Raw genomic sequence first — 27,202 nt, forward strand, 5'->3', positions numbered from 1 at the left:
GCCTCCCCCTCCCAATCAGCTGTTTCGTGGCATGCAGAAGGCTTGGGGGGGTAGGTGGGAGGAGTGAGGGCATGGCAGGCTCAGGGGAGGGAAGAGGTGTGGCAGAGCCAGGGGTTGAGCAGTGAGCATCCCCTGGCACATTGGAAAGTTGGTGCCTGTAGCTTCAGCCCCAGAGTTGGTGCCTATACAATGAGCCGCATATTAACTTCTGAAGAGCCGCATGTGGCTCCAGAGACACAGGGTGGCCACCCCTGATTTACAGCATTAAACCAAGACTATGGAAAAAACAAAACTGTTTTTGTCATTTGTATTGTTTGCTCCCCATTTGGGTATTCCATAAAAAAATATTAGCTGCAGAAGATATGAAAACAACAAGAGCCAGATGGACACAGCCAGCTAGTTTTCGGGTTCATAATAGAACAAGAGAGTCTAGGGGTTGGGAAGAGAGAGGAGTTAATACTAGAAATCACCAAGAAATATAAATATTCAAGTAAATAAACTCAGTCTGGAATATATTCTACCAAAAGTGTGTATTACCACCTAATAGGTCAACTACAGTTAGTATGGTAAGCACATTTTTACTTTAATGTAACTTTTCAAATCCAGATGCCTAGGTAGAAGAATAATAACTTATGTATTTAACTTTGGAGAAGGAAGGGGACAAAAAGGAATCCCATATCCCTCGTTATCTCTATTCACTTATTAATTTCCAGTGTTATTATTAAATATATATTTGCAACAAGAGCTCAGTCTCTTTATAATATAACTGACTTTATTGTCCCTTTTATTTGTGGTTTTTCTACTGCCATGGAAATCAGTGTAATGCCATAAATTTGGCATTACGACTTTCACTTGTATATTCTTAAGTGAAAGTGGGCTGTGAAACAAATAACAAGAACTGGCAAAATGTGACATTCACGCATTATGAAAACCTGGAGAGTAAGCAGGGTTTGCTTTCTGTCCTGTTTGAAAGCTTCCCTGCACATTAAGACCATAGAGCAAGTGCTAAAAAGGTCACTTACACATGCTGAAAGAATGAAGTTGCACCATAACCAGCATCCACATTCTATATGTGTCACATAACTCAAGTTATGTCAATCCCATTTCAGCCCAAGTAGATGGCATTACTTTCACCTCCTCGCCAGTCTGTATGTCTGTGCAGACTTGTCAACAGCAGTAGCATTCTCTGCACAGCATGCTAGGAAATAGTAACTGGAAATACTGATCCCAGTAAAAGGTAGAAGAGTGAGCAGGCATCCAGCTGAATTGCTAGTGGACTTGAGATGTTTTCATTATTTGCCATATGTTGGAACATTTTTAAATAGTGCATTTTTATTTATGTATTTATTTATTTTTTACACATTTAATTGTATTAACTTACACTACTGTATAGTTTCTGGGTTCTGCTCATTCTGGAAGTCCCCGTTGTAAGTTACAATGTCGTATACATTTAATAATCACCACTGAAATGGACACCAACAAAAATCTGTCAGGCAGATGGAATTTTTCTAGATCCTCACAAAGCTGTGTTTATCAACAAAACAAGTCCATTTCTTTAATACCTGCTTCTTATGATTTCTTTAAGAAATCATAAGAAGCAGGTACTAAAGAAATGAAGGTCTAGGACTCCCATACCCCCACAGCTGAGAGTGGTAGAAAGGAAGAACCTGTAATTCGAAAGCAGAATGAGTGTAACATAGATGTGGGAAAGAGTAGTGCTTTTTTTCTTGATGGTCCCCTGGAGAGACCCCCACCCCCAGCCTTTAAATTTTTATACATATATGTTTTACGTGTGGACTATGATAGGGGAGTTGGGTGCCATAGGAGTGGAGCTGTAATAGAGGGAGTTTTGAGAGCAGGCATGGGGATGATCAGAGATAATGAGCAGGAGGATGTAGGGTTGTAGGTGTGTGTGGGAGAAGGGGGACAGAGTGGGGCCTGAACTAAAGGGGTTCAGAGTTGAGGAAAAAACTCCACTCTAGCCATAAGGAGTTCATCAGAATACAGATCCTATCCCTTACATTTCTCACCCTTTAGCCCACTGCACCCAAGAAGCCGAAGCAGCAATACCACTGGTATTCTTCAAGGCAGGGGTCCCTTAGCACAGAGGAACTGAGCTCCCCCTAGTCTCCTCTCTGCACAAGCACCTATTTTCCTCCATTCTTCATAACACATCCCTGCTGAACCCCACATACCAAAAAGCCAGGTCAATCCCTCCCTCCCACTGACGAGTCAGACTGAAAACTGCCTGTGAAAAATCAGAAATAAAAGCATTGCACTTTTAAATTTGAAACTGCAGCAGTTTACAGATTTGAGCTATTCTGTATGCTAAGCTTCATGAAACTCAGGTCATTCTTATGACTTTTGTCTAACCCTTCTCCGATTCATCAACATCCTTCTTGAATTGTGAACACCAGAAGGGGAAATAACCCCCATGTGTTTAGTTTTAAAATTTCAGAAGTGGCTGTGTTCTGAGATCTTATCAGAATATATATGTATGTGCAGTCTGAAGCTTCTGGAGGAATATGCTTGTTTAGCTAGATGAATTCAAGGAAGAGAAAAGGCAGGGCAAGATTTCAAAAAGGGAGGATAAGATGTTTCCCCTGCAAGTTCATTTCTTCAGGAAAAACAAAGTTTAGTGAAAAAGTAATTGTCCCTAGAAGAGTTACTATGCCAAGTTTTGAAACTAAACTCAGCTGAAGTATGCCACAGAGGAAATTTAGTCCTGCTTTAAGTGGAAGTCACAGTGAAACCTTAGCTATGGAGCCCATATTTCAAACCTCCAAAAATCAACTTATATATTTAGTATTTATGATAACGATTACATGTATTTACACACTGCAAGGCCAGAACAGACCACTGTGATCACCTAGTCTGAGGCCTTGGCTACAGTGGCACTTTACAGCGCTGCAACTTTCTTGCTCAGGGGTGTGAAAAAAAACACCCCCCTGAGCGCTGCAAGATACAGCGCTGTAAAGCACCATTGTAAACAGTGCCGCAGCGCTGGGAGTGCGGCTCCCAGCGCTGCAAGCTAAACCCCATCAGGATGTGGAGTATGTGCAGTGCTGGGAAAGCTCTCTCCCAGCGCTGGCGCTGCGACCACACTCGCACTTCAAAGCGCTACCGCGAAGTGTAGCCATACCCTAACTTCCTGTCTAGCACAGGCCATAGAACTTCTCGAAAGTAACTCTTAACACGTATCTTTTAGAAAAACATCCAATTTTGTTTTTAAAATTGCCAGTAATACAGACTTCACTAAAACCCTTGGTAAATTGATGGGTGCATTATAACAATCTCTGGCAGAAATACAATAATTATTATTTCTCTTCAGGACTAAGCAGAAGGGAAGCTTCCTTTGAACAAGAACAAATTTTATCAAGACAAAAATCAACATTCCAAAAAGCTACTAGCTGAAGACAGGTTTCTGTACTCTTTGGTTTGGAGTGTGGTAAAGTCCTCCTTTAAATAGAATAATGATAGAAATACGGATGATCAGCACTGCTTAAGCAAACACTTACCACTTCCCATGGTTATCACTGCCCAGGCAGGGAACTGGCCAATGGAGAGTCTGTAACAAAAAGTGGGGGAAAAAACTGCTGTCAATTTTCTCATAGGCTTGCGTGTTCTATTTTATTTGACTTGGTAATTCACTTTGTTCTGTCTGTTACTACTTGGAACCTCTTAAATCCTACTTTCTGTATTTAATAATATCACTTTTTACTTATTAACTAACTCAGAGTATGTATTAATACCTGGAGGGTGGGGGGGACAAACAGCTGTGCAACTCTCTCTCTCTCTCTATCAATCAGTGTTATAGAGAGCAAACAGTTTATGAGTTTACCCTGTATAAGCTTTACACAGGGTAAAATGAATTTATCTGGGGTTTGGATCCCATTGGGAGTTAGGCATCTGAGCATTATAGACAGGAACACTTTTGCAAGCTGCTTTCAGGCACGTAATTCAGACCCTGGGTCTGTATTGGAGCAGACGGCGGTGTCTGGCTCAGCAAGACAGGATGCTGGATTCCCAGGCTGGCAGGGAAAGCAGGGGCAGAAGTAGTCTTGACATATCAGTTGGCAGTTCCCAATGGAGTTTCTGTGATCCAACCCGTCACACTCTCCTATTAGAGTTGGAAACATCCAAAGCCTGGTGACCAAGTCTAAACTCTGCTTTGATATTTAGTGTCACCAAATAAAGCCTAATTTTGGTATTTCATGAAGAAACTATCCCACTATAACACAATTCTTGTTAAATGGTGAATGCCTCACGGGAAACTTTAAAAAAAATCATATTTAGAAGTAGTTTTATTACTACTCAAAGATATTGACATAAAATAGAATCTGGTTATGAATTCCATCTATTCTGCATAACCATTCTCTAAGTAGCTTAACTTGACATTTGTTATGCTCTCTGATGAACTTATTTATACTGTATATTCAATATGTCACATTCAGCACAGTGAATTAACTTATTGCTGGCCCATGGATCGGGGCTACAAAGTTAGGGGAATATACAATGCCTGATCCACTGAGGATCTTCCGAAGATGACAAAATGGAGATTTAAAGAAAAATCAAGAGTAGAAGACAACATGTAACATGACATTTGACCTTGGAGCAGATGTAAGCAACCCAATGTGCCTGTTATGGTCCTTGGACCCTTTAAAATGAAAGATATAGTTGGTACATCACATGCCTACTCCTACTCATGTGACCAACACAAACTTGCATATAATGTGTCAGACCTCCCAGACAGAGAAGCAGATGGGACAGACCCAGGGAAAGGGTTCTCTGCACCTGTCAGGCAGAAGACCTGGGGGCAAAAAGCAAGCAAGCGAGAGAGACCTGTTGGGAACAGAAGCCAGCTGGGGAAAGCTTCAGCTGCGAAGGGACGGCTGTGAAGCCTGGGAGACAAGAGCAAAGGGACAGTGAAACTGTTTTGGGTTTCTTGGAAACGAAGATTCAAAATGACGCCATGTTTATAAAAGAAAAAGCTTGAGTGAAAGAACTGGGAAAGTGCAGTTGCTTGGACCATGATTTCACCTTTTATGGTTGGTCTATCAGCCCACCAGCTAACAGACTCATACATAATGAACAGCTAAACTTTTCATTAATACGGATTATTGGTGCATTCAGCACTTTGAAAACAAATTATGCAGGGTAATTTTAGGCTACCACAAACTGTCCATTTATACCAAATTGCACACTAAGGCTGCCACACATGTAATACATGTAATCAACTACCATATTTTTTAGATGTCCTGTAAGTGTTATACAACAGTTACTTACCTGTTCCTTAACTCTCTTTCTTCGAGATGGGGGTACAGAGACATTCCACTGAAGTAAACACATCTGCATAGCAGTATATTCTGCTCAGGTGTGTTTGTGCTTAGTACACTGGAGCTGGAGGCTTTTCCCTCCCAAGCAATACCTATTGGGGTAGAAGACATGGCCTACACACCCACGTGGCCACCTCTGAAGTTATACAGAGCTATACATGACCTTCCCTCAGTTCCTTCACACCAGAGGAGATGGCCCAATGTTCCAGTAGAGAGGGATTGGGGAATGGGTCACAGAATACACATCTGCACCCACATCTCAAAGATCAATAGTTACACAACAGATAAGTAACTAGGTTTTCTTCGAGTGGTTCTAGATGTGTATTCCATGACTCACAAGCAGTAATGTACAGTGTAGGTTTCTGAGTCTATTGAAATAATGAGTGCAACACCACTTTGCCAACATTCACATCCATTCCAGACACAGGTGGGAGGGTCTCAAGAGGCCAGGCTGAGCCCAGAAGTCTACATAGCAATGAAACAGCCTCGCAGCTCGAGCCCCGTAAGCCAGAGTCAGCTGGTACGGGCCAGCTGCGGGTGTTTCTTTGCCATGTAGACATAGCCTCCATCCCATGGCCTGGCTTGTGAGGGTGTTTGGGTCTGAATGTAGTATTCAGCCTTCTTCTGTGACAGTAGGTCTTGAAGGAGAAGCAGAGTATGAAAAGGTTAAACTGAAAGATTGTGAAGGTCCAAAAAACAAAAAAAACACAAAAAAAAAAAAAACAGCACCGTCTTGCCAAGCAAAGGCTGTAAGGATTAACCTGCTCTGGCCTAGTTTGTGAATGACTTGGGGAGCCAGAGGGATTGGGGAAACATGTACATTAACCCCAGTTCTCACTCCAACATGAAGGCATCAGCGAACAAGACCAGACTGTGGTCCCCTTGAGAATAAAATTGGTGATGCTTCTTGCTGTCTTTTGTAGCAAACAAGTTGACTGCTGGAATGCCACTCACCCAAACAATACACCTCAAGAGGCTGCTTTTGAGAGACCACCCATGGTTGTTGGAGAATCCCCTCCACAGGAAGTCAGCTAGCTGATTCTGAGCACCAGGATAAGTGTGCAGCTATAGGAGTGACATCCTCTGTGATGCAAAATTCCCGAAAAGCTCATTGCCACTTGGCAAAGCTGATCAGATATGGCATTACTAGTTAACATTTGGACCGGCAAGCCCTTGACACGAGGGAGAAAGGATTGGGACAAGCTGTGCAAACTGCTCGCAGCTCAAGGACATTGATATGAAGATTCAGCTCCTGTTCTGCCTAGAGGAGATGGCCTCTGTTACATAAGTAAAAGAAGCCATGTGACCTAGCAACTTAAGACAAGTCCAAGCAGTGCCAGAGGGGTGAAATCTGATGGACATGCATAAGTTGTAAATCATTTGAAATTACTGTCGGGGAACAGTGGTCAAACTCAGAATCAAATAGAGCCCAATGAACTCAAGTCTCTAAGAAAGTAAGAGTGTTGAAATTTTTCTGTTCAAAATGAGTCCCAGATGGCTGAACACACAGATGATGAACCTGACATGGCAATGAACCTTGTCCTGGGATGACCCTTGAACTAGCCAAATTAAGGGAAGACATGCATTCTGTTCTTTAAAAAGGCCGCTATGCATTTGGTGACTACATGAGGCACTAATCATAGGCCAGGGAAGTACCGTATACTGATAATGGCAGCCTCCTATCACAAATCTGAGGAATTTCCTCTGACGTGACAACACTGTCACATGAAAGTATGCATCTCAAAGACTGAGGGCAGCATACCAATAGTTACAATCTAGGGACAGAAGAATCAAAGGGGAACCTTGTTTGCTAAACTTGTTAAGAGTCCGAAGATCCAACAGGGGAATCAGTCCTCCCTGAGACTAGAGGATCAGAAAATAGCAGGAGTAGAAAAACTGGCCCTTGAAATTGCAGAGGAATTTCCTCTACAGTCCTTAGGGCAAGAAGAGTCCAAAATTTCTTGAAGGAGTACCGTGACCCAGGGACCTCTTAACACTAACCGGCAGAGAGCATAAGGTTGCATAGGGTTTTACAGAGATCCCCCGGTCAGATATATGCAGAATAATTCAAAGTGTCTCTAACCCATTGGTAGTCATAATCATTGTGAAATATACGTACATATAATATTTAAGAAGTTATGTATCTATACTGAAAATTATGTTCTCAGGATCTTGGATTTAAGGCTGGTCCACTACGAAGTGATATGCTTTGCACATGCTCCTTTCAGGCAGGAGGTAACAGACACTATCTAGTCATGTGGACTGTATGCCTCACATTGTAGGCCTATTTGCATAATTAGACTTTGCAATCTCGTGTGTGTGTGTGTCTGTCTGTCTGTCTGTCTGTCTCTCTCTCTCTCTCTCTCTCTCTCTCTCTCTCTTTAAGAGGAAATTCACAGAATGAAAAACAAACAGCACAGTGCATCCTGTCTATGACTAAAGACAAAGGACTGTTAGTGTATATCTGGGGGGGGGTACAAGGAAACACACAAGAGGAAATACACTCCTCCTTCACCGAGGAGACAAGCTGACAGTGTCACTCTCACGAAAGGAAGATGACAGCCAAGCCTAGCTGCAAAACACTGCAAGGACTTTGGGTGACTATTACATAAGAGTATCTAATTATTTAAGTCTAGGCTCTAGAATGAGGCAAGTTCCCTTGAGGGAAATACTTGTCCTGCAGAACAGACCCCCAGGTGAAGGGCAGATGGCAGCAAGGTCTCTCAGAATCCTGGGTTCCCTCAGGAAGCATTACAGCTACAGACTCATGAGATGGGTCTCTGAAAAGGGGTTGGGAAGGATGATGGGCAGGAGGAATGGGAGATGACCTCTTCTTCTGAGGCTTACGTCTCCTTGTCGAGATGTTATGTTGCCTCAGAGGATAGAAGAGCTGTCTCTTTGTTGAATATTGCAGTGGAGGCTTATAGTCTCATTGCTTGTTGGCTGGATAGACTCCCAGGGAGCAGAGGGTAGCAAATAAATCTTTAAAAGAGTGCAACACCTCACTGGCCTTATCTGAAAACAAAAGACTGACCATCAAAAGATAGATCTTTAATAGATGGTTATATATCTGCTGTTAAACTGGAATTACATGACCAGGATGCCCATCTCATAATTGCAGAGGCCCTCGCCCTGGAGGAAGCATCTGCAATGTCAAGAATGGATTGGAGTGAGGTCTTTGCAACCAGACAGACAACCTTCTGCTAGGAAAGCCAGGAACTCATCTAGACTGCAAAATGACACAAGAGAGATAGAGTATGATTTTTCTCAGGTAGGAGGCAAACAGAGCTTGTTAGTTGACTATTCTCATCTGCAGTAAGGCAGTAGAATAAATGTTTCTTCCTAAAGAGTCCAGTCTTTTAGGTTCTTTTTCCTTTGGAGTCAACTTAAATCTTCCTTCCCATGGTCTCTCATTAATGGCCACAACGATTAGGAAATTTGACACTGGGTGAGAGTAAAAACATTCAAATCCTTGTGATGGGACATGGTTTGGCTAGTCCATATGTTTAGCTATGGGGGACAGTAACTTTGTTGTACACCAAAAGACAATGTCATTAATCAGGTAGTCTGTCCTTCCTGGAGTCATTGCCCAAAGGATGTTAAATAACTTGTAGATATTTTCCCCATACCAGCCAAGCTTGGAAACCCAAAGCTGTAGCCAGTCTCCTAAATAGGTCTTGGTAGGATTTAAAATCCTCTGGGAGTGGAGACTCACCGGAACCTAAGACCACTGAGTCATCCGAAGAGGACAAGTACAGAATTTCTGCAACTGATGGAATCCCCTGAGGGAAAAGTTAATCCACCAGCAAGGGCTCATCCAGAGGTGGTTCGGGAAGACAAGCAGCATCCTAAATTTGCAGAGGTCATTCTGAGGGTAGCCAATTTTGTAAGGTCAACCAATCTTCCCTTTGGCTGGAGAAAGAGAGCTAGATCTGTGGGAGCAAGGAATACCCTACCGAGGCCACTGTAAGAGTATAGTATGTAGGAAGCCAAGACACACTCAGCCAGGATGGCCTATTCTTGCCATAGAGCGGTTGCGCTTTCAGTACCGATGTTGTCCTTCAACTGCACATTTGGATGACTTGCGCAATCTTTCAGTGCAGTGACAGAGATGAGTTGCAGGACTCAAGAACTGGAGTAGAACGAAGCCTCTCAGTAAGCAGTGGGCATTGATGGTGCCCAATCCAGTGAAACGACTGGATAACCCAACTTGTCCATTGGGAGAAGGGCTTGGTCAGTACAAGTGGCAGAACCACAGCCGATACCACAAGTGCATTTCAAGAGGTTGAAGTCCTAAGAGAAGTGTTTGGTACTGAGAAAAGGTCCGCTGCCAGTGAATAAGACACAGTAGGTCCCTACTCAATGAACCCCTCAGTACAGAGGTCACAGGACCGAGTGGGGTATCAGTGCTAGCCCAGCAGGTACACGTACAGCTGGTTTTTCATCAGTACTGAAGCTGTCAGCACTAGTCATCTCTGTTCCAAAGCAGAAGAGGTCAGGGGGCCCAGAAATACCGGAGGTACTAATGCTACACCTACCTCGTGTCATTGGAGAGTCTGGTACAGATAGAGCAAGTCTGTTGCTGCTGCATATGCTGGTGGGGTTGTTGGTACCAAAAGTGACACAATCACAGCAGCATGCACAGGTACGGGACTAGACAGCCATCTCACAGCCGTTTGTGGAGTCAGTTGAATGGTACAAGGATCCTCCTGCCTCTGTACTAGGGAGACATAGACTAGAGCTGAGCTGTCAAACCGAGTCCTTAGGTCTTGACAACATTGAGATCCTGTCTTCAACAAAGAGGAGGATGGATCTCTTTTCAATTTCAGATGGCTCTGATCTGTTTTGTGCTTCCTCTTTTGAGGGATCCCAGCAGATGATGAATGAAACCTTCCCCTTCTTTAGGAAGAATCAGAGTCTAGGGGGTCTGTCCAAAACTCCCATATAGGTAGAGGATGCCTGCAGGTGACAGACCGAGTGGTCAAAAGAGGGTCCCAGTCCTGAAGTAGGTCTCAGACTGATCCACTAGGTGCTTCTTCAGGCATAGTTCTCTAGAAATGCATATTCTTTATATTTAAAGGGACACTACACTTTTATTTAAAATGTCTTTTACAGAAGCACAGTAAGCAGCATATGTGGGGGGTCACTACTGCAAAAAGAGATCCCATACAATGGGCAGTGTTTGAAACCGGGGAATGCTGCATAACGTGTGCTCAACACCGGACACTAACTATAGAACTACCTAAACTAACAAAAAAAACCAAAACCACTGAACTACAGGTTCTAACTGCTATTTATACTAACAGAGTCTCAATATCTAACTAAAGCACAGGAAAAAAAAAAAAGTCACAGAGCAAAACCTAGATGGGGAGTTCCAACTCAGGCAACTGGCAGTAAGAAGGAACTGAGGGGGCATCAGCATGGCACTATGCTATATAGACTTGGGAGAGGCCACAAGGAGTCTTCAGGTGCATGTGCCATCCTGATAGGTACCATTGCAGGAAAAAAGTCTCCAGCTCTGGTGTGCTAGGTCCAAACACACCTGACCTAGAATACAAGTCCACTCAGGGGTGTTCACTAACCTGGAAAACACGTCTGCCATTTGAAGAACAACACTGTTTGAAGTTAATGCTACACTGAGAGAGAATGGACATTGTTACCTACTCAGAACTCTTTTCGGTTTAAGACAATGTTATATCATTGCTTATTAGGTAGGTTACCTTCAGAATCTGAATCTATGACAGATAAATACATTAAGATGAGAGTTTGAAGCCTCTGCTATGTATCAATATACTTTCTATCTAATCAACAGCAAGGGCACTATATTCTGCAAGTTTCCCTACTTACCAGTGGATGATTTTTCCTCGTGTACATCCAAGGCTCTGATCCTGCAGTTTCTTCTGTCTAGGTAGACGACAGCACTTGAGCACAGTTCACACAAAAAAATTCCACTGCAAAGGCAGAAGTCTGTCCACACACAAGAAATCACAAGATCAAGACCCAAGACCTGTCCTATCCTAAAGTTAAAAAAGCTACACATTGTGTAAAAAATATCTATCATTCCTGTATTTTTCTTTCCCTCTTACTTGGAGCCCTTTTCATGTTCTCTCTCCTTCCCAGTCCCAACATAAAAAACAAAGCCTCTTAGGGGTTTTCCAATTTAGGTCAAGGCATCTGTATACAAGCTTTCAGTCTCCAAGTATGCCAGTCTGTACCTGATATTAGTCATTAAGTCCTTTGGATTGAAGGATAAAATACAACTTTCTTTTCATTGAGTTAGGAAACCGAGATTTGACTATTTGAAAGGCAAAAGATTAGCTAAGGCCCAAAATGACCTATATTACCTGCACATAGATTTTAATCACATAAAAGGTATAACTAATTTTTTGGATGTTTTTCAACTATTCAAATATAGATTCTATCACATTCCCTCAATAGTGCATAATATCTCCATAAATTCCTAATACTGATATTTATATAGTTATGTTTTAGAGTTCAGAATGATTTCACATTTCATAATAGGTATGTCTGTGTGTTAGGATTTTTTCCAAGAACTCTTTCCACTCGGCTTCCCAAAAACTCATCTCAACTCCAGCCTTCATCACTCAGTTATCTTTACTTGGCATTCAGCAGTGCTACACTGAGCTGATCAGACTCGGACGTGGGGGGATGGATGCAGGATACACCACAGCTCCAAAGTTACACAGAAACTTCTCCATCTACATACATTACATATTTCAAAGCATTGACTAAGCATTGCGTCATACATTTTAAGATTGGTTCCTGCTAAGAAATCAAGCCAATCCCTGTATGTGTGCTCCACCCACACACTGTGCAAGTTTTGACCTCCTCTTTACCTCATCTTTACATTCCTAATTTATTTTGTCCCCTGTTATCTAGTTCATAGTAAATAGTTCCCTGGGTGTTCTTCCTCTTATCTTAGTTAGGTAATGCATTCTCTCTCCTTAGACTATTGGTGTATTTGCTTATCTCACTTAGCGCAAACTTTGTTTTGAGCCTGATAATCCATTTAAGTCCCTAATTCTATCATCCAAGAAATAAGGCCTCCCTCCAAGCGTTAATTACTGATGCCATGCCAGGGTTCAGCTACTTTCCCCTGATTCTGTCTTTTTATACTAGCATTCGTTTCATTTGCATTATATTCCTGATTTTGTGCTCTTTTTTGTTAAGTTTATTACCCTGCAGCATCAGTGATTCCCATTTGGTGATGGTTGTCATTGACTGTTGTGTTCTCCCAATCCGAGTCAGAGAGATGAGGTTCAGTCAAAGTCCCATCCAGACTCCCCTGGCATGATGTTGTCCACGCCTAACAGTTGTGATATCTCAGAGCACATACTGTGCCCAAGCCATACCACCTCCTTCACTCTCTAATGACTAGTCAGGTCCAGCCTCCACAGCTTGAGGTCAGGTTCATCTGAACCATCGTTTACAGTAGGCTGCGTTTATTTCACCTTGTCCTTGCGTAGCTATCTTCACACTGGGATAATACTGTTTGTAGGTCCCATTCACTATTGTGCCATACTGTTCACATCATCAATTTAGGATTCCCTGTCCATTTCGGAATAGCAATCATCAGCACCATCGAGTTATTAATTGTGTGTGATGTCCAAGGTCCAGGATCATCTAGCTTTGCAAAATTTTCTTCCCCGATATTACCAATTCCTTTTTCCACTAGTGTGGTTGTAAGAGTGTGGACTCACCCCTGCGGCGTCTCCTACTGGTCTCTCCAGGAATTAGCTCAATTTCCAGCCCGGAGCGCCCTGTGCAGGCTGGTGATGTGCCACAACTGGGCCCTGTGCCCCCTCCCAGACCCCAGTGCCCATTTTCTCTGAGGTGCTGCCCTCTGGCAATACCCCAACAATCTCTGTGGGTTTCCCTTCCTTAGGAAACTCCCACCCACTACCCCCACCTCACCTTACTCTGGGATACTGTCAGTCCTCACCTAGTCCACTCACTGAGGCAGACTGCAGTATAAAAGCCACTCATCACAGGCAAGGGGGTTTGACCTGCTGCTTTCTTCTACCACCCTATACCTCTACAGGCCTGGGACCAGGTCCTGCAGCCTGAGGAGTCACCAGGCTGGAGCTCCCCTGCTCCTCTGGCTCTTCCCCAGCCCTGCTTCACTCCTAGGTATCCTCTTATTCCTCCGCAGCCAGGCCGGTCTCTCTACACAGCTAGAGGAGAGACTCTGCTCAGCTTCTGCCTGCTCTGACCTTCTTATAAGGCCCAGCTGCCCAGATTGGGGCATGGTCAAGGTGTGGCTCCTTCCCCAATCAGCTTGGGCTTTTTCTCCTAGCCCTGAGCCCTCTCCCAGGATAACCATCCCCCTACAGTGGTCTAGATAACTGTGCTGTTTTAACAGCCTCAATCACTCCCCCCCCTTTCTCTTTTCTATTCCTCAATTTACATACATAAAAAGTTTGGAACCATATATGCTGCATGCAATTGCCTGAGAAACATTATTATTCAATTAATTAATTACAGTATTTGCAACTATATGAATTAATTTCATAGTTTCCACAGTGGAGTTTGCACATATTCCTAATGATTAATGCTTCCGGCTGAAAGGTTAAAGAACTAATCCCTCCTTTCTTTAAAATAGTTAAACCAAATTCATTAGTTACTCAGTTAATTTTAAGGTTTAATTCCTCATGTCTTCAGAATTCCATAGGGACACCCCAACTCCTGTGCCACCCAGTATAGTTGCCACAGTCTCGCTTCTGGCTCTACGGTTTCTGTAAAGCACCTTTTTCAAATGATTCTATAGTAGAGATACTTACTTCAGGCTGAGGTGTTGGGTGTTATTTATTATTCACCACCAAAACAGCTAGGTTCTACTTATATGCATGCTCACCAAACATTCTGGGCCTACTAAAATACAATTGTTTTGACTGTGAAAAACCCCAGACTTGTTTATATTCCACAACTTTCCAGTCTCACTTAAAAGCCCCAGACTCATTTATATGCCACCACCTTTTAAAGGTGCCTTTCTATAATGGATTATAGACCCATAAACTTTTAAAATCATACAGCCCTTTCCCCAGTTGTCCATTTTGGCCCATAGATATTATCCAAATGCACCCCTTGTAGTATCCATCACTAACAATAGTACCCCAGTGTTTGACAAGACATTTTTGAGGGTACGTCTACACTATGGGATAACTCCGATTTTACATAAACCGGTTTTATAAAACAGATTGTATAAAGTCGAGTGCACGCGGCCACACTAAGCACATTAATTCGGTGGTGTGCGTCCATGGTCCGAGACTAGTGTCGATTTCCGGAGCGTTGCACTGTGGGTAGCTATCCCGTAGCTACCCCATAGTTCCCACAGTCTCCCTCGCCCCTTAGAATTCTGGGTTGAGAGCCCAGTGGCTGATGGGGAAAAAAAAATCATTGTCGCGGGTGGTTCTGGGTAAATGTTGTCAGTCATTCCTTCCTCCAGGAAAGCAACGGCAGACAATCATTTCGTGCCCTTTTTCCCTGGATTGCCCTGGCAGATGCCATAGCACGGCAGCCATGGAGCCCGTTCAGCTTTTTTTTTTTTTTTTTTTTTAAACACAGTCACCGTATGTGTACTGGATGCCGCGGACAGAGGCGATACTCCAGCGCTACACAGCAGCATTCATTTGCTTTTGCATGATAGCAGAGACGGTTACCAGTCGTTCTGTACCGTCTGCTGCCAGTGTAATTTGGCAATGAGATGACCGATATCTGTCCTTCTGTGCTGTCTGCTGCTATCATGGGTGCCCCTGCCTGAGATCGGCCGGGGGCACAAAAGCAAAACTGGGAATGACTCCCCGAGTCACTCTCTCCTTTATGGTTTCTAAAAACAGAGTCAGTCCTGCCTAGAACATGGGGCAAATGTAGTAGAGAAGCAGTGTATCAGAGAGCACAGCTGCTCCTTGTCAGATCCCCAGAAAAGATGAGCTACATGCCATTCACGGGGGCTGCCGCTGCAATAACCCCACCCGTTGCTTCCCTCCTCCCCCAAACTTCCTGGGCTACTGTGGCAGTGTCCCCCCCATTTGTGTCATGAAGTTATAAAGACCGCAGGAATAAGAAACAGTGACTTGTTAGTGAGATAAAATGAGGGGGAGGCAGCCTCCCTGTGCTATGACAGTCCAGGCAGGACATTAAGCGGTGCAGGGGAGAGGAGCCCAGCATGCCGCTGCTATGATAGTCCAGGCAGGATAGAATCTTTTCTTTAAACAGGAAAGGGAGAGGGCTGATGGAGCTCAGCCCCCAGTTGCTATGATGAGGACGGTTACCAGCCGTTCTGTCCCATCTACTGGGAATGATCAGGAATCATTCCTATTTTTACCCAGATGCCCCTGAGGCCAGCCATGGGTATTCAGCAGTTATCAAGCGTTGTACCATCTGCTACCGGGGAGGGAAGAGGAGCGGATACTGCTCTTCACTGCCGCAGCATTGCGTCTACCAGCAGCATTCAGTAGACATAGGGCGACATTGAAAAAAGTCAAGAAAGGATTTCTTTCCCTTTTCTTTCACGTGGTGGGGGGGAGGGGGTACATTGACGAGCTATTCCCTGAACCACGCCAGACAATGTGTTTGAACCTACAGGCATTGGGAGCTCAGCCAAGAATGCAAATACTTTTCGGAGACTGCTGGGGACTGTGGGATAGCTGGAGTCGTCAGTACCTCCTCCCTCCCTCCATGAGCATCCATTTGAGTCTCTGGCTTCCCGTTACGCTTGTCACGCAGTACTGTGTAGCCTGTAGATTTTTTTTTTCAAACGCTCTGGCATTTCGTCTTCTGTAACGGAGCTCTGATAGAACAGATTTGTTTCCCCATACAGCGATCAGATCCAGTATCTCCTGTGCGCTCCATGCTGGAGCTCTTTTTGGATTTGGGACCGCATTGCCACCCGTGCTGATCAGAGCTCCACGCTGGCCAAACAGGAAATGAAAATCAAAATTTTGCAGAGCTTTTCCTGTTTACCTGGCCACTGCATCTGAGTTGAGATTGCTGTCCAGAGCAGTCACAGTGGTGCACTGTGGGATACCGCCCGGAGGCCAATACCGTCGATTTGTGGCCACACTAAGCCTCATCCGATATGGTAATACCGATTTTAGCGCTACTCCTCTCGTCGGGGAGAACAGAAACCGATTTAAAGAGCCCTTTATATGGATACAAAGGGCCTCGTAATGTGGACGGGTACAGCGTTAAATCAGTTTAATGCTGCTAAAATTGGTTTAAACGCGTAGTGTAGACCAAGCCTTAGAAAGGTAAAACAGTTTTGTTTAGCTCCAGATGATGGTTTGTAGGAAGTATGAGCTACAAATATGTTCTCTTCCTCATGTGCTTGAGCCAGACTTCCAAGTTTAACGACTTCTGTAAATTATTTTAACTGTAGTATTAAGTTTATCAAGCAACTCCAATAGGTGTAAAATATTTTACTAACTCAGATCTTTTAAAGCAGATTATTAGAATTGTGGGGTTTTTTTGTTTTTGTTTTTCCATTGTGACACCGTAGCAGCCTTGGCTTGGTTTCTTTGCAGGGACCAATTCCTGTACCGCATGCTCCGTTGGCACACTTCCCATGTTTTGACTTTCTCTTTACCTCATCTCTACAAGCCTAACTTATTTTGTCTCTCATTATCTAGTTCAGGGGTTGGCAACCTGTTGCACGCAAGCCAATTTTTCATGGCATGCAACGCGGCCAAGGATCACACTAAACTAATAAGATCAGCATTTTAATTTAATTTTAAATAAAGCTTCTGAAACATTTTGAAAACCTTGTTTACTTTACATATAACAGTAGTTTGGTTATATATTATAGACTTATAGAGCGACCATCTAAAAAATGTTAAAATGTATTACCGGCATGCAAAGCCTTAAATTAGAGTGTATACATGAAGACTTGGCACACCAGTGCTGAAAGGTTGCCGACCCCTGATGTAGTTCACAGTAAACAGTTGCCTGGGTGTTCTTCTTATCTTGGGGTATGGCTACACTTGAAACTTCAAAGCGCTGCCACGGCAGCGCTTTGAAGTGCGAGTGTAGTCGCAGTGCCAGAGTTGGGAGAGAGCTCTCCCAGCGCTGTGTGTACTCCACATCCTGATGGCGTTTAGCTTGCAGAGCTGGGAGCCGCGCTCCCAGCGCTGTATCTTGCAGCGCTCAGGGGGGTGGTTTTTTTCCACACCCCTGAGCGAGAAAGTTGCAGCGCTGCAAAGCGCCAGTGTTGCCAAGGCCTTAGTTGGCTCATGCATTCTGTCTTCTTAGCCTACTAACCTATTTGCTTACCTTAATTAGCATAAATGATCTGTTTTTAGCCTAATCATTCGTTTACCTCCCTAATTCTTTCTCCATGCATTAATTACTCGTGTCAGGCTAGGCCTCAGCTACAGTGCGGCTGGAAATATCCTGGATAATCTCTCACTTGCTAGTTTGACTTTTCATGAACTTTATCAATATGAAGACTGCATTTGTGGTAACGATGTGAAAAAGAACCTTTGTGAAGAAACTAACCTATTTAGGAACAAGAAAAAAGATGATTCTGATCTAAATCAGAATTACAGTATATTTAGTGTTTCCTTAGCGTACATAGAATGACTTTCAGCTCGTTCAGTTTAGGGAAACTACCCAGGAAAGGGTGAGAAGGAAATTTCTCTCTTGTGTTAAGTACCACACTAAACAAGAGAAATTTGAAAATGAATACTGTCTTATGTGTTCTGCATTGTCAGCAAATTTAGAAACAAGTTCCTGCCTTGCCTGTTTTCTCCTAGAAACAAGGCACATAGGATAAGATTACTAAGCAAAGTACTTACGGGATTTTTCCAGTCCACTGAAATTAGCAACTGTAAATATTGAAGTGCATGGAATAGCAGCCAGGCAAAAGTTAGACATGGGCATTTCATCTGCTCATCATATAATAAGTACAGAAAGCCTAAACATTTTCTTTTGTGATGTTTGAAAACTGAATTTAAAAAATGAAAAAAGACAAAGATGCAAAACTTACAATAGTCAAACAAACAAAATAGTCACAACAGTTGTTCACAGCCTGTTAAATTCTAAAATAAAACACAAAAGAAGGATCCAGCCATATGAAGAGAAAAGAAAGCTGAAGCTTTCTAAACAGCTATTTTCCCCCCCAGATCTAAGTGATGTGGGAGTTTCCATGCGTGTATTTTAAACACACACATTATCCCTGTCTACACTAGACATTTACTGTGTCAACTATTGTTTGTTCCAGGTAGAATTTTAATGTACACACCCAAAAGCACTCCAATTGATTCACATGTGTGCTAAATACTGTTTTGAATAGACTATGCTGCAGACTGAAGTATTCTAGTGCCAATGTGGATGCCGTTTAGATAATATAATTCAACTAATCCTCCCACTATAGTTCCACAGTCACCAGCGATCCCTTGGAGTTCGAGGAGAATTGTCTTCCAAGAAATGATAGCCGGCTACTGCTGGTGCAACCGCAGATGGCTAATGAGACCACTTTGGGATCCATACATCTCATCACAGTTAGGACAGATGTTTCCTGGTAGAAAGGGTGGATTAAGATTGTTGAATTGGGCTGTGGCACGTTCTTACCCCCTTCCCTGTTTCTCTGTCTTTGTTGGGTCTCCAAATGCTGGGACCCTTGTCACAAGGTACTTCTCTCTTTTAATCTGTCAAGGGCTTAGGTTTCCCATAAGTTCATGTCAATGTTGCACTTCTTCATATTGGCTTTGAGGGTGTCTTTGAAGCACTTTTTCTGCCCTCCCTTCATCTGTGGGCCATGGCTCAGTTGTGAAAAATGTGACCTGCTTTGGGAGTCAATTGTCTGGCATTCAAAGAACATGACCAGCCCAATGGAGTTGGTGGCTGATGATCATCGCTTTAGTGGTGGAAGCTTTGGCTTGGTACATCATGCAGATGTTCCTGCATCAGTTACCCCACTTGACTCAGAAGATCTTGCAGAGGCACCACTGATGATATCTTTCGAGAGCCTTGAGGTGCCTACTGTATGTGACCCAGGTTTTGGTATTGTACAGGAAAGCAAGGATGACAACGGCTTGGTACACAAGAAGTTTAGTTTTGTTATTGATGTCATGAGACATTTTCTCAAACATCCGAAAGCTGCACTGCCACATTGGAGGCACTGCTGAATGTCCTTGTCAATGTCAGCTTTCTGTGACAGATGGCTGCAGGGGAATTGCTCAACATTCTCCAAGGTCCCTTTATCTTTATTGTGGGAGCAGGATCCTGGTGGTTCAGAGCCTGTTGGTAAAGCACTTTCGTTTTCTTGGTCTGGTGAGAGACACCCAGTTGGTTGTAAGCCTCAGAGAAGATGTCAACTGTTTTTTGAAAATCTTCTTCTGAGTGGGTGCACAGTTGTCTGCATACTGAAGTTCCATGACTGATTTAATAATAGTCTGTGCCTTGGATTGGAGGCAATTGAGGTTGAACAGCTTGCCATCCATTCTGTATTAGATATCAAGTCTGGAGGGGAACTCATCAGTGATGAGGAGGATGACAGCAAGGAAGATGGAGAAGAGGTCTGGAGCGATGACAAGCTTGCTTGACTTCTGCCTTGATTAGAAAGGAGTCTGTTTCAGATTCACTGATGACAACCGTCACAGATATGTTGTTGTGGGGGAGTTGGAGGACAACAACATATTTTGGCGGGCAGACAAATTTGACAAACATTCTCCACAGAGCCTCATGGTTGATGGAATCAAATGTTTTCATGAAGTCAATGAGGTCAATGTACAGAGGCTGATGTTGTTTATTGTACCTTTCCTGAAGATGGCAAACAGTGAAGAATATGTCGGCGATACCTTGAGATGATCTAAAACTGCACTGTGATTCTTTGAGAATTTCCTCAGCAAGAAGGAACAGTCTATTGAGGGGAATTCTGGTGAGAATCTTTGCATAGGTGGACAACAGAGTGATTCCCTGATAGTTCCCACAATTGGAGTTGTCTCCTTTCTTGAAAATAGTCAAAATCATGGCATTCCTATGGTTGGCTGTGATTTCTTCTGAATTCCAGTGGTTGGCTGTGATTTCTTCTGAATTCCAGATCTTGAGGATTAGGGCGTGAAGCTGGTGAGCCAGTTCTTCTCCTCCTCCTTTGAAGATTTTGGCGGAAATTCCGCCAAGTCCAGATGCCTTATTTTTATTCATCTGTTTGATGGTTTTTCTTACCTCAAGAAGCGTGGGTGGTTCCAGGATCGTCCTGCTTGGGATATTGAGGGATTAAGTCAAAGATGCTTTATTCAACATCAAAGTCAATTCAGGAGATCTTCAAAGCATTCCTTCCATCATATAATGAATGATTTGTTGTTCCACAGTAGCCTTCTGAAGTCTCCCAGAAGGCACTGCATCTAGTAGTTCTGCACTGAACTGTAGGCTAAGCGCCAGCTATTCGTTTATAAATTGAGCTTGGACTCACTTTTTGTGACATTTGTACAGTAAATCCATGGTAGGCCCATATCTTGAATACTGTGTGCAGATATGGTCGCCCCATCTCAAAAAAGATATATTGGGATTGGAAAAAGTTCCGAAAAGGGCAACAAAAATGGTTAGGGTTATGAACAGCTTCCATACGATATTAAGAACACTGGGACTTTTCAGCTTGGAAAAGAGATACCTAAGGGGGGATATAATAGTCTATAAAATCATGACTGGTGTGGAGAAAGTGAATAAGGAAGTGTTATTTACTCCTTCTCATAACACAAGAACTAGGGGTCACCAAACAAAATTAATAGGCAGCAGGTTTCAAACAAAGAATGTATTTCTTCACACAACACATAGTCAAAATGTGGAACTCTTTGCCAGAGGATGTTGTGAAGGTCAACATTATAACAGGGTTCAAAAAAGAACTAGATAAATTTATTGAGGATAGGTACATCAATGACTATTAGCCAAGATGGGCAAGGATTGTGTCTGGAGTCTCTATTTGCTAAAAGCTGGGAATGGGCGACAGGACATGGATCACTCAATGATTACCTATTCTGTTCATTCCCGCTGGGGCATCTGACATTGGCCACTGTCAGAAGACATACTAGGCTAGATGGACCTTTGGTCTGACCCAGTATGGCCATTCTTATGCACTTAGCACAGTCCGGCCTGTAGGCACTAACACAATATAATCAACTGCCATTGTTTAGAAAAAAGAGATACCTCAAATAGGGGCAAACCTGCAAGAATTCTGCGAGTGTGGACTCAAACACTTGTGCTTAAACTGATGCAATTCAAGCAGTTCAATTACAGACTTCCATCCTCTGGCATAGAGAAGCTCATTCATTTAAAAAGAGAAGCAAGCTTATTATAGGTGTCATAAACAGATAGCTAAGGGTTAATGTCTCTTTCACCTGAAGCACCTGACCAGAGGACCAATCAGGAAACCGGATTTTTTCAACTTTGGGTGGAGGGAATTGAGTGTCTGAGGTCTTTGTTTTCTGGCTGCCTGCTTTCTCTGAGCTTTGGAGAAGTAGTTCTATTTTCTAATCTTCTGTTTCTAAGTGTAAGGACAAAGAGATCAGATAGTAAGTTATATGGTTTCTTTTCTTTGGTATTTGCATGAATATAAGTGCTGGAGTGCTTTGATTTGTATTCTTTTGGAATAAGGCTGTTTATTCAATATTCTTTTAAGCAATTGACCCTGTGTTGTATCATCTTAATACAGAGAGAACATTTGTACTTATTTTTCTTTCTTTTTATATAAAGCTTTTTTTTAAGACCTGTTGGAGTTTTTCTTTACTTCAGGGAAATTGAGTCTGTACTCACCAGGGAATTGGTGGGAGGAAGAAATCAAGGGGAGATTTGTGTGTTGGATTGCTAGCCTGACTTTGCATTCCCTCTGGGGGAATAGGAAAGTACTTTTTGTTTCCAGGATTGGGAACAGAGAGGGAGATTCACTCTGTTTGGATTCACAGAACTTGTGTCTGTGTATCTCTCCAGGAGCACCTGGAGGGGGGAAGGGAAAAAGGATTATTTCCCTTTGTTGTGAGACTCAAGGGATTTGGGTCTTGGGGTCCCCAGGAAAGGTTTTTCAGGGGGACCAGAGTGCCCCAAAACACTCTAATTTTTTGGGTGGTGGCAGCAGGTACCAGGTCCAAGCTGGTAACTAAGCTTGGAGGTTTTCATGCTAACCCCCATATTTTGGACGCTAAGGTCCAAATCTGGGACTAAGGTTATTACATGGTGTGCAGCTGGTGGGACTAGAATCCAGAAGCCAGTAGGAATATTATATTTTTCTTTTCTCTGCTAAGGGCTTTTTAGCAGAGAGAAACGGTTGGTTTTAAAAGGGAACCAGAGAGAATTTTTTTTCTGCTCTAAGGGTCTTTTGTCATGCAATAGCCCTCCCATTAGGAGGCAAGTACCGGCACTTATATGCATGCAAATAAAGTGGTTTTTCTGGTTTCCCTTCATTGAACATTAGCTAGAGAGAGAAAAGGAAAATTAGCTAAAGGCACTGTTGCTAGGCAGACTTCAGGAGGCAACAGAGAACCTGCAGTTCAGAAGATAAACACCGGAGGGCACCCCAACACAAGAAAACAGGAACCATGACTTCTAAGGCAAAAATTGACGCCGAAGAACAAATCAAAGAAGCTGAACACAGGCGACAACTGGAAATAAAACAAAAAGAGATGGAGATGAAAGAAAGAGAAGAACAGATCAAAGAGGCAGCACACAAAAGAAAACTAGAAGAAGAAGAGATGGCCTACCGAAGGAAACAAGCAGAAGATGAGTTGGCCCACAGAAGGAAACAAGAAGAAGAAGAGTTGGCCCACCGCCGAGAAATGGAAAAAACAACAAAAAGAAAATGAAGAGAAGGAAAAACAGAGAAAACATGAACTGGACTTGGCGAAAGCTGGGCTGCATGTGCCAGCCAACGGCGTCAAATATTGCTCCACAGCACAGAAAATTTCCCACCTACAAGGCAGGTGATGACACCGAGGCCTTCTTGGAAAACTTTGAAAGAGCCTGTCTTGGGTACAGCATTCCCGAAGACCAGTACATGGTAGAATTGAGGTCACAGCTCAGTGGACCTTTAGCAGAGGTGGCAGCTGAAATGCCTAAGCACCAAATGAATGACTATAAACTTTTCCTAACCAAGGCCAGATACAGGATGGGGATAACCCCAGATCATGCCCGTCGGCGCTTCAGAACCCAAAAGTGGAAACCAGAGGTGTCATTTCCCAAACACGCCTACTACATTGCAAAAAACTATGAGGCCTGGCTAACAGGAAACAACATTCAAACCTTGGAAGAACTGAACCTCCTCATACAAATGGAGCAGTTCTTGGATGGTGTTCCTGAAGACATCACACGGTACATACAAGATGGAAACCCCAAGAATATCGCTGAGGCGGGGGAGATTGGAGCCAAATGGATGGAACTGGCAGAAAGCAAGAAAGCTACTGTCAAGGGGAACGATTACCCCAGGGGGCACACAGACCATAAACCCTACAACCGAGGACAGCCAAAGACCCCACATACCACCCAAGTAAAGCCACAGATACCCTACCCTTCAACCTCACCAGTCTCCAGTAACTCACCTCGGCCCAGTGACCCATCAGATGGAAGATGCTTTAAGTGTAATGAACTGGGACATATCAAGGCCAAGTGTCCCAAGAACACCATGCGAGTGCAATTCATTACACCACCATCACACCAAAGACCCCCAGGCCCGGATGCCTCTCAAATACCCTTGGAGCGAAGGGAAAATTTGAGAGTGGGCGGAAAGAAGGTTACTGCGTGGAGAGACACGGGGGCACAAGTGTCAGCTATCCACCAATCCTTCGTTGACCCCAAATTCATCAACCCAAAGGCCAAAGTTACAATTTACCCCTTCATGTCACAAGCTGTAGACTTGCCTACAGCTCAACTGCCTGTCCAGTACAAAGGCTGGTCAGGAATGTGGACTTTTGCAGTCTATGACAATTATCCTATCCCCATGCTACTGGGGGAAGACTTGGCCAACCAGGTGAGGCGGGCCAAGAGAGTGGGAATGGTTACACATAGCCAAACCAGGCAAGCTTCCAGACCCATTCCTGTTCCTGAGCCGTCCACAGAGGCCCCGTCTGTGTTACCAGAGACCCAGACAGAGGTAGTGGACCCGGATTCCATGCCAACCACTGAAACAGCCACAGCACCTCCAGTCCCAGGCCCGGAACTGGAACAGCAACCAGCACCAGCAAGTGCAACCACATCTTCAAACTCAACGCCAGAGGGCGCCAGCGAGCCAGAACTGGCAGAAGCAACAGACAGCCATACCCAAAAGGCTCAGCCAGAGCCTGAAATGCCCTCAGGTGCACCAGCGGAGAGCGGTTCACCAGCAACGGAAACAACCCCATCACCTACAGCGCTTCCAGAGGGACCAAGCCCAAGTCCACAGTCTGAGGAAGAACTGGTGACCCCAGCCTCAAGGGAACAGTTCCAGACTGAGCAGGAAGCGGATGACAGCCTTCAGAAAGCTTGGGCGGCGGCACGGAGCACCCCACCGCCTCTCAGCTCTTCTAATCGATCCCGGTTTGTTATAGACCAAGGACTTTTATACAAGGAAATTCTTTCTGGTGGACACCGGGAAGAATGGCAGCCGCAAAAACAGTTGGTGGTTCCAACTAAGTACCGGGGGAAGCTCTTAAGCTTAGCCCATGATCATCCCAGTGGCCATGCTGGGGTGAACAGAACCAAGGACCGGTTGGGGAAGTCCTTCCACTGGGAGGGGATGGGCAAGGACGTTGCCAAGTATGTCCGGTCTTGTGAGGTATGCCAAAGAGTGGGAAAGCCTCAAGACCAGGTCAAGGCCCCTCTCCAGCCACTCCCCATAATTGAGGTCCCATTTCAGCGAGTAGCTGTGAATATTCTGGGCCCTTTCCCACAAAAGACGCCCAGAGGAAAGCAGTACGTACTGACTTTAGTGGACTTTGCTACCCGATGGCCAGAAGCAGTAGCTCTAGGCAACACCAGGGCTAACACTGTGTGCCTGGCCCTAACAGACATCTTTGCCAGGGTAGGTTGGCCCTGCGACATCCTTACAGATTCAGGGTCTAATTTCCTGGCAGGGACCATGAAAAAACTGTGGGAAACTCATGGGGTGAATCACTTGGTTGCCACCCCATACCACCATCAAACCAATGGCCTGGTGGAAAGGTTCAATGGAACTTTGGGGGCCATGATACGGAAATTCATCAACGAATTCTCCAATAATTGGGACCTAGTGTTGCAGCAGTTGCTGTTTGCCTACAGGGCTGTACCACATCCCAGTTTAGGGTTTTCACCATTTGAACTTGTGTATGGTCACGAGGTTAAGGGGCCATTACAGTTGGTGAAGCAGCAATGGGAGGGGTTTACGCCTTCTCCAGGAACTAACATGCTGGACTTTGTAAGCAACCTACAAAGCACCCTCCGACACTCTTTAGCCCTTGCTAAAGAGAACCTACAGGATGCTCAAGAAGAGCAAAAGGCCTGGTATAACAGACATGCCAGAGAACGTTCCTTCAAGGTAGGAGACCAGGTTATGGTCTTGAAGGCGCAACAGGCCCATAAGATGGAAGCATCATGGGAAGGGCCATTCACGGTCCAAGAGCGCCTGGGAGCTGTAAACTACCTCATAGCATTTCCCAATTCCTCACTAAAGCCTAAAGTGTACCATGTTAATTCTCTCAAGCCTTTCTATTCCAGAGACTTACAGGTTTGTCAGTTACTGGTACGATGTCTGAAAGCTGAAATGCTAAAAGCATCATCTCTATTTAGACTAATCACCCGTTATCCAAAGTCTTGTAGCATTTTGAATTTTGAACTAATGTCTCAACCTGATAGGACTGACTCCCTTTCTTCCAACATGTGTAATTCTATGACACTGTGCTTGGGTGGCTGTGGCAATGAGCCACTTCCCTTGCCAGTCATTATGGATGGAAAATAACTGACAGCACACCTTGATCATTACTATTGTGTCCAAAGGGGGTCAAAAGTTCTAGCAGGGCTGTGAAAGTACAAGAGGGGGAAAAAAATTGGCACACTATTTAAATGACATCTTAAAAATATTTACCTGCCATAGCATGGAGGAGGAATTTACTTTAGGTACCCCCCCCCCCCACACACACACACACAGTGTATCCCTGCCATCCTCTCTTAGCCCTTAGTCAATAAAGAGAAATGACCCATTGCGGCTGAAGCTTAAACTTGAAAATAAAGTGCCTAGTTTCATGACGATATGTAATTTGTGTTTGTTTCCAGTTTTAGACAGTCAAGTACAATGTTACAAAAGTCACTAGAATTGCAGTAATGGAATCATGCGGCAAGGTTTTTAAATTGAGTGCCAAAGCAGTTCTTCCCATTTTTGCATCAAGGTATAGTTAAAATGTTTTTTCCATACACTTCCAACACTGTGGGATAAAGCACTGCAGCTGCCATTAAAAACAGTATCCTCTTTACAGAAAAAGTTTCCATTTACATTTCACTTCCTTTTGTTTGAAATAATTGTTGAAGTTTAGTACAATACGTTTTCTCTCTGAATATACAACATGCAAACAGAGAATGTAAGACAAACCATTTACAGAGAACAATCCAAGCTGCTACAGTGTCACAGAACTTTTAAAAAAAATTCTAATATACTACTTAAAATTAGCTTTAAAAGATCTGAGTCAGTAAAGTGTTTTACACCCACTAAAGTCACTTGATAAATTTAACACTGCAGTGAAATTAATTTAATAAGTCATTAAACTCGAAAGTCTGTCTCAAACACATAGGGAAGAGACATATTTGTAGAAACTATGAAAATTATAGTAATGGTTTGAGAAAATTGAATCACAAGTGGAAAGCTTTTCACAGTGTCTGTCACCTAATATCAATTTCCAAAAAATTTAAGCTTTCCATTT

The 27,202-nt window shown here is 43.7% G+C and overlaps 1 protein-coding gene across 1 annotated transcript in view; it reads right to left on the reverse strand.

The window, feature by feature from the left end:
• PRRG1 (proline rich and Gla domain 1) overlaps positions 1-27,202 on the reverse strand; it is a 51,246-nt gene that overhangs the window by 16,495 nt on the left and 7,549 nt on the right. The window contains exon 3 of the mRNA XM_050937306.1: positions 3,519-3,568. Within this exon, the coding sequence (XP_050793263.1) occupies positions 3,519-3,568 (50 nt within the window). The remainder of the gene's footprint in view (positions 1-3,518; positions 3,569-27,202) is intronic.

This window comes from Gopherus flavomarginatus, chromosome 1 (genome assembly GCF_025201925.1).
Source record: "Gopherus flavomarginatus isolate rGopFla2 chromosome 1, rGopFla2.mat.asm, whole genome shotgun sequence".
NCBI lineage: Eukaryota > Metazoa > Chordata > Testudines > Testudinidae > Gopherus > Gopherus flavomarginatus.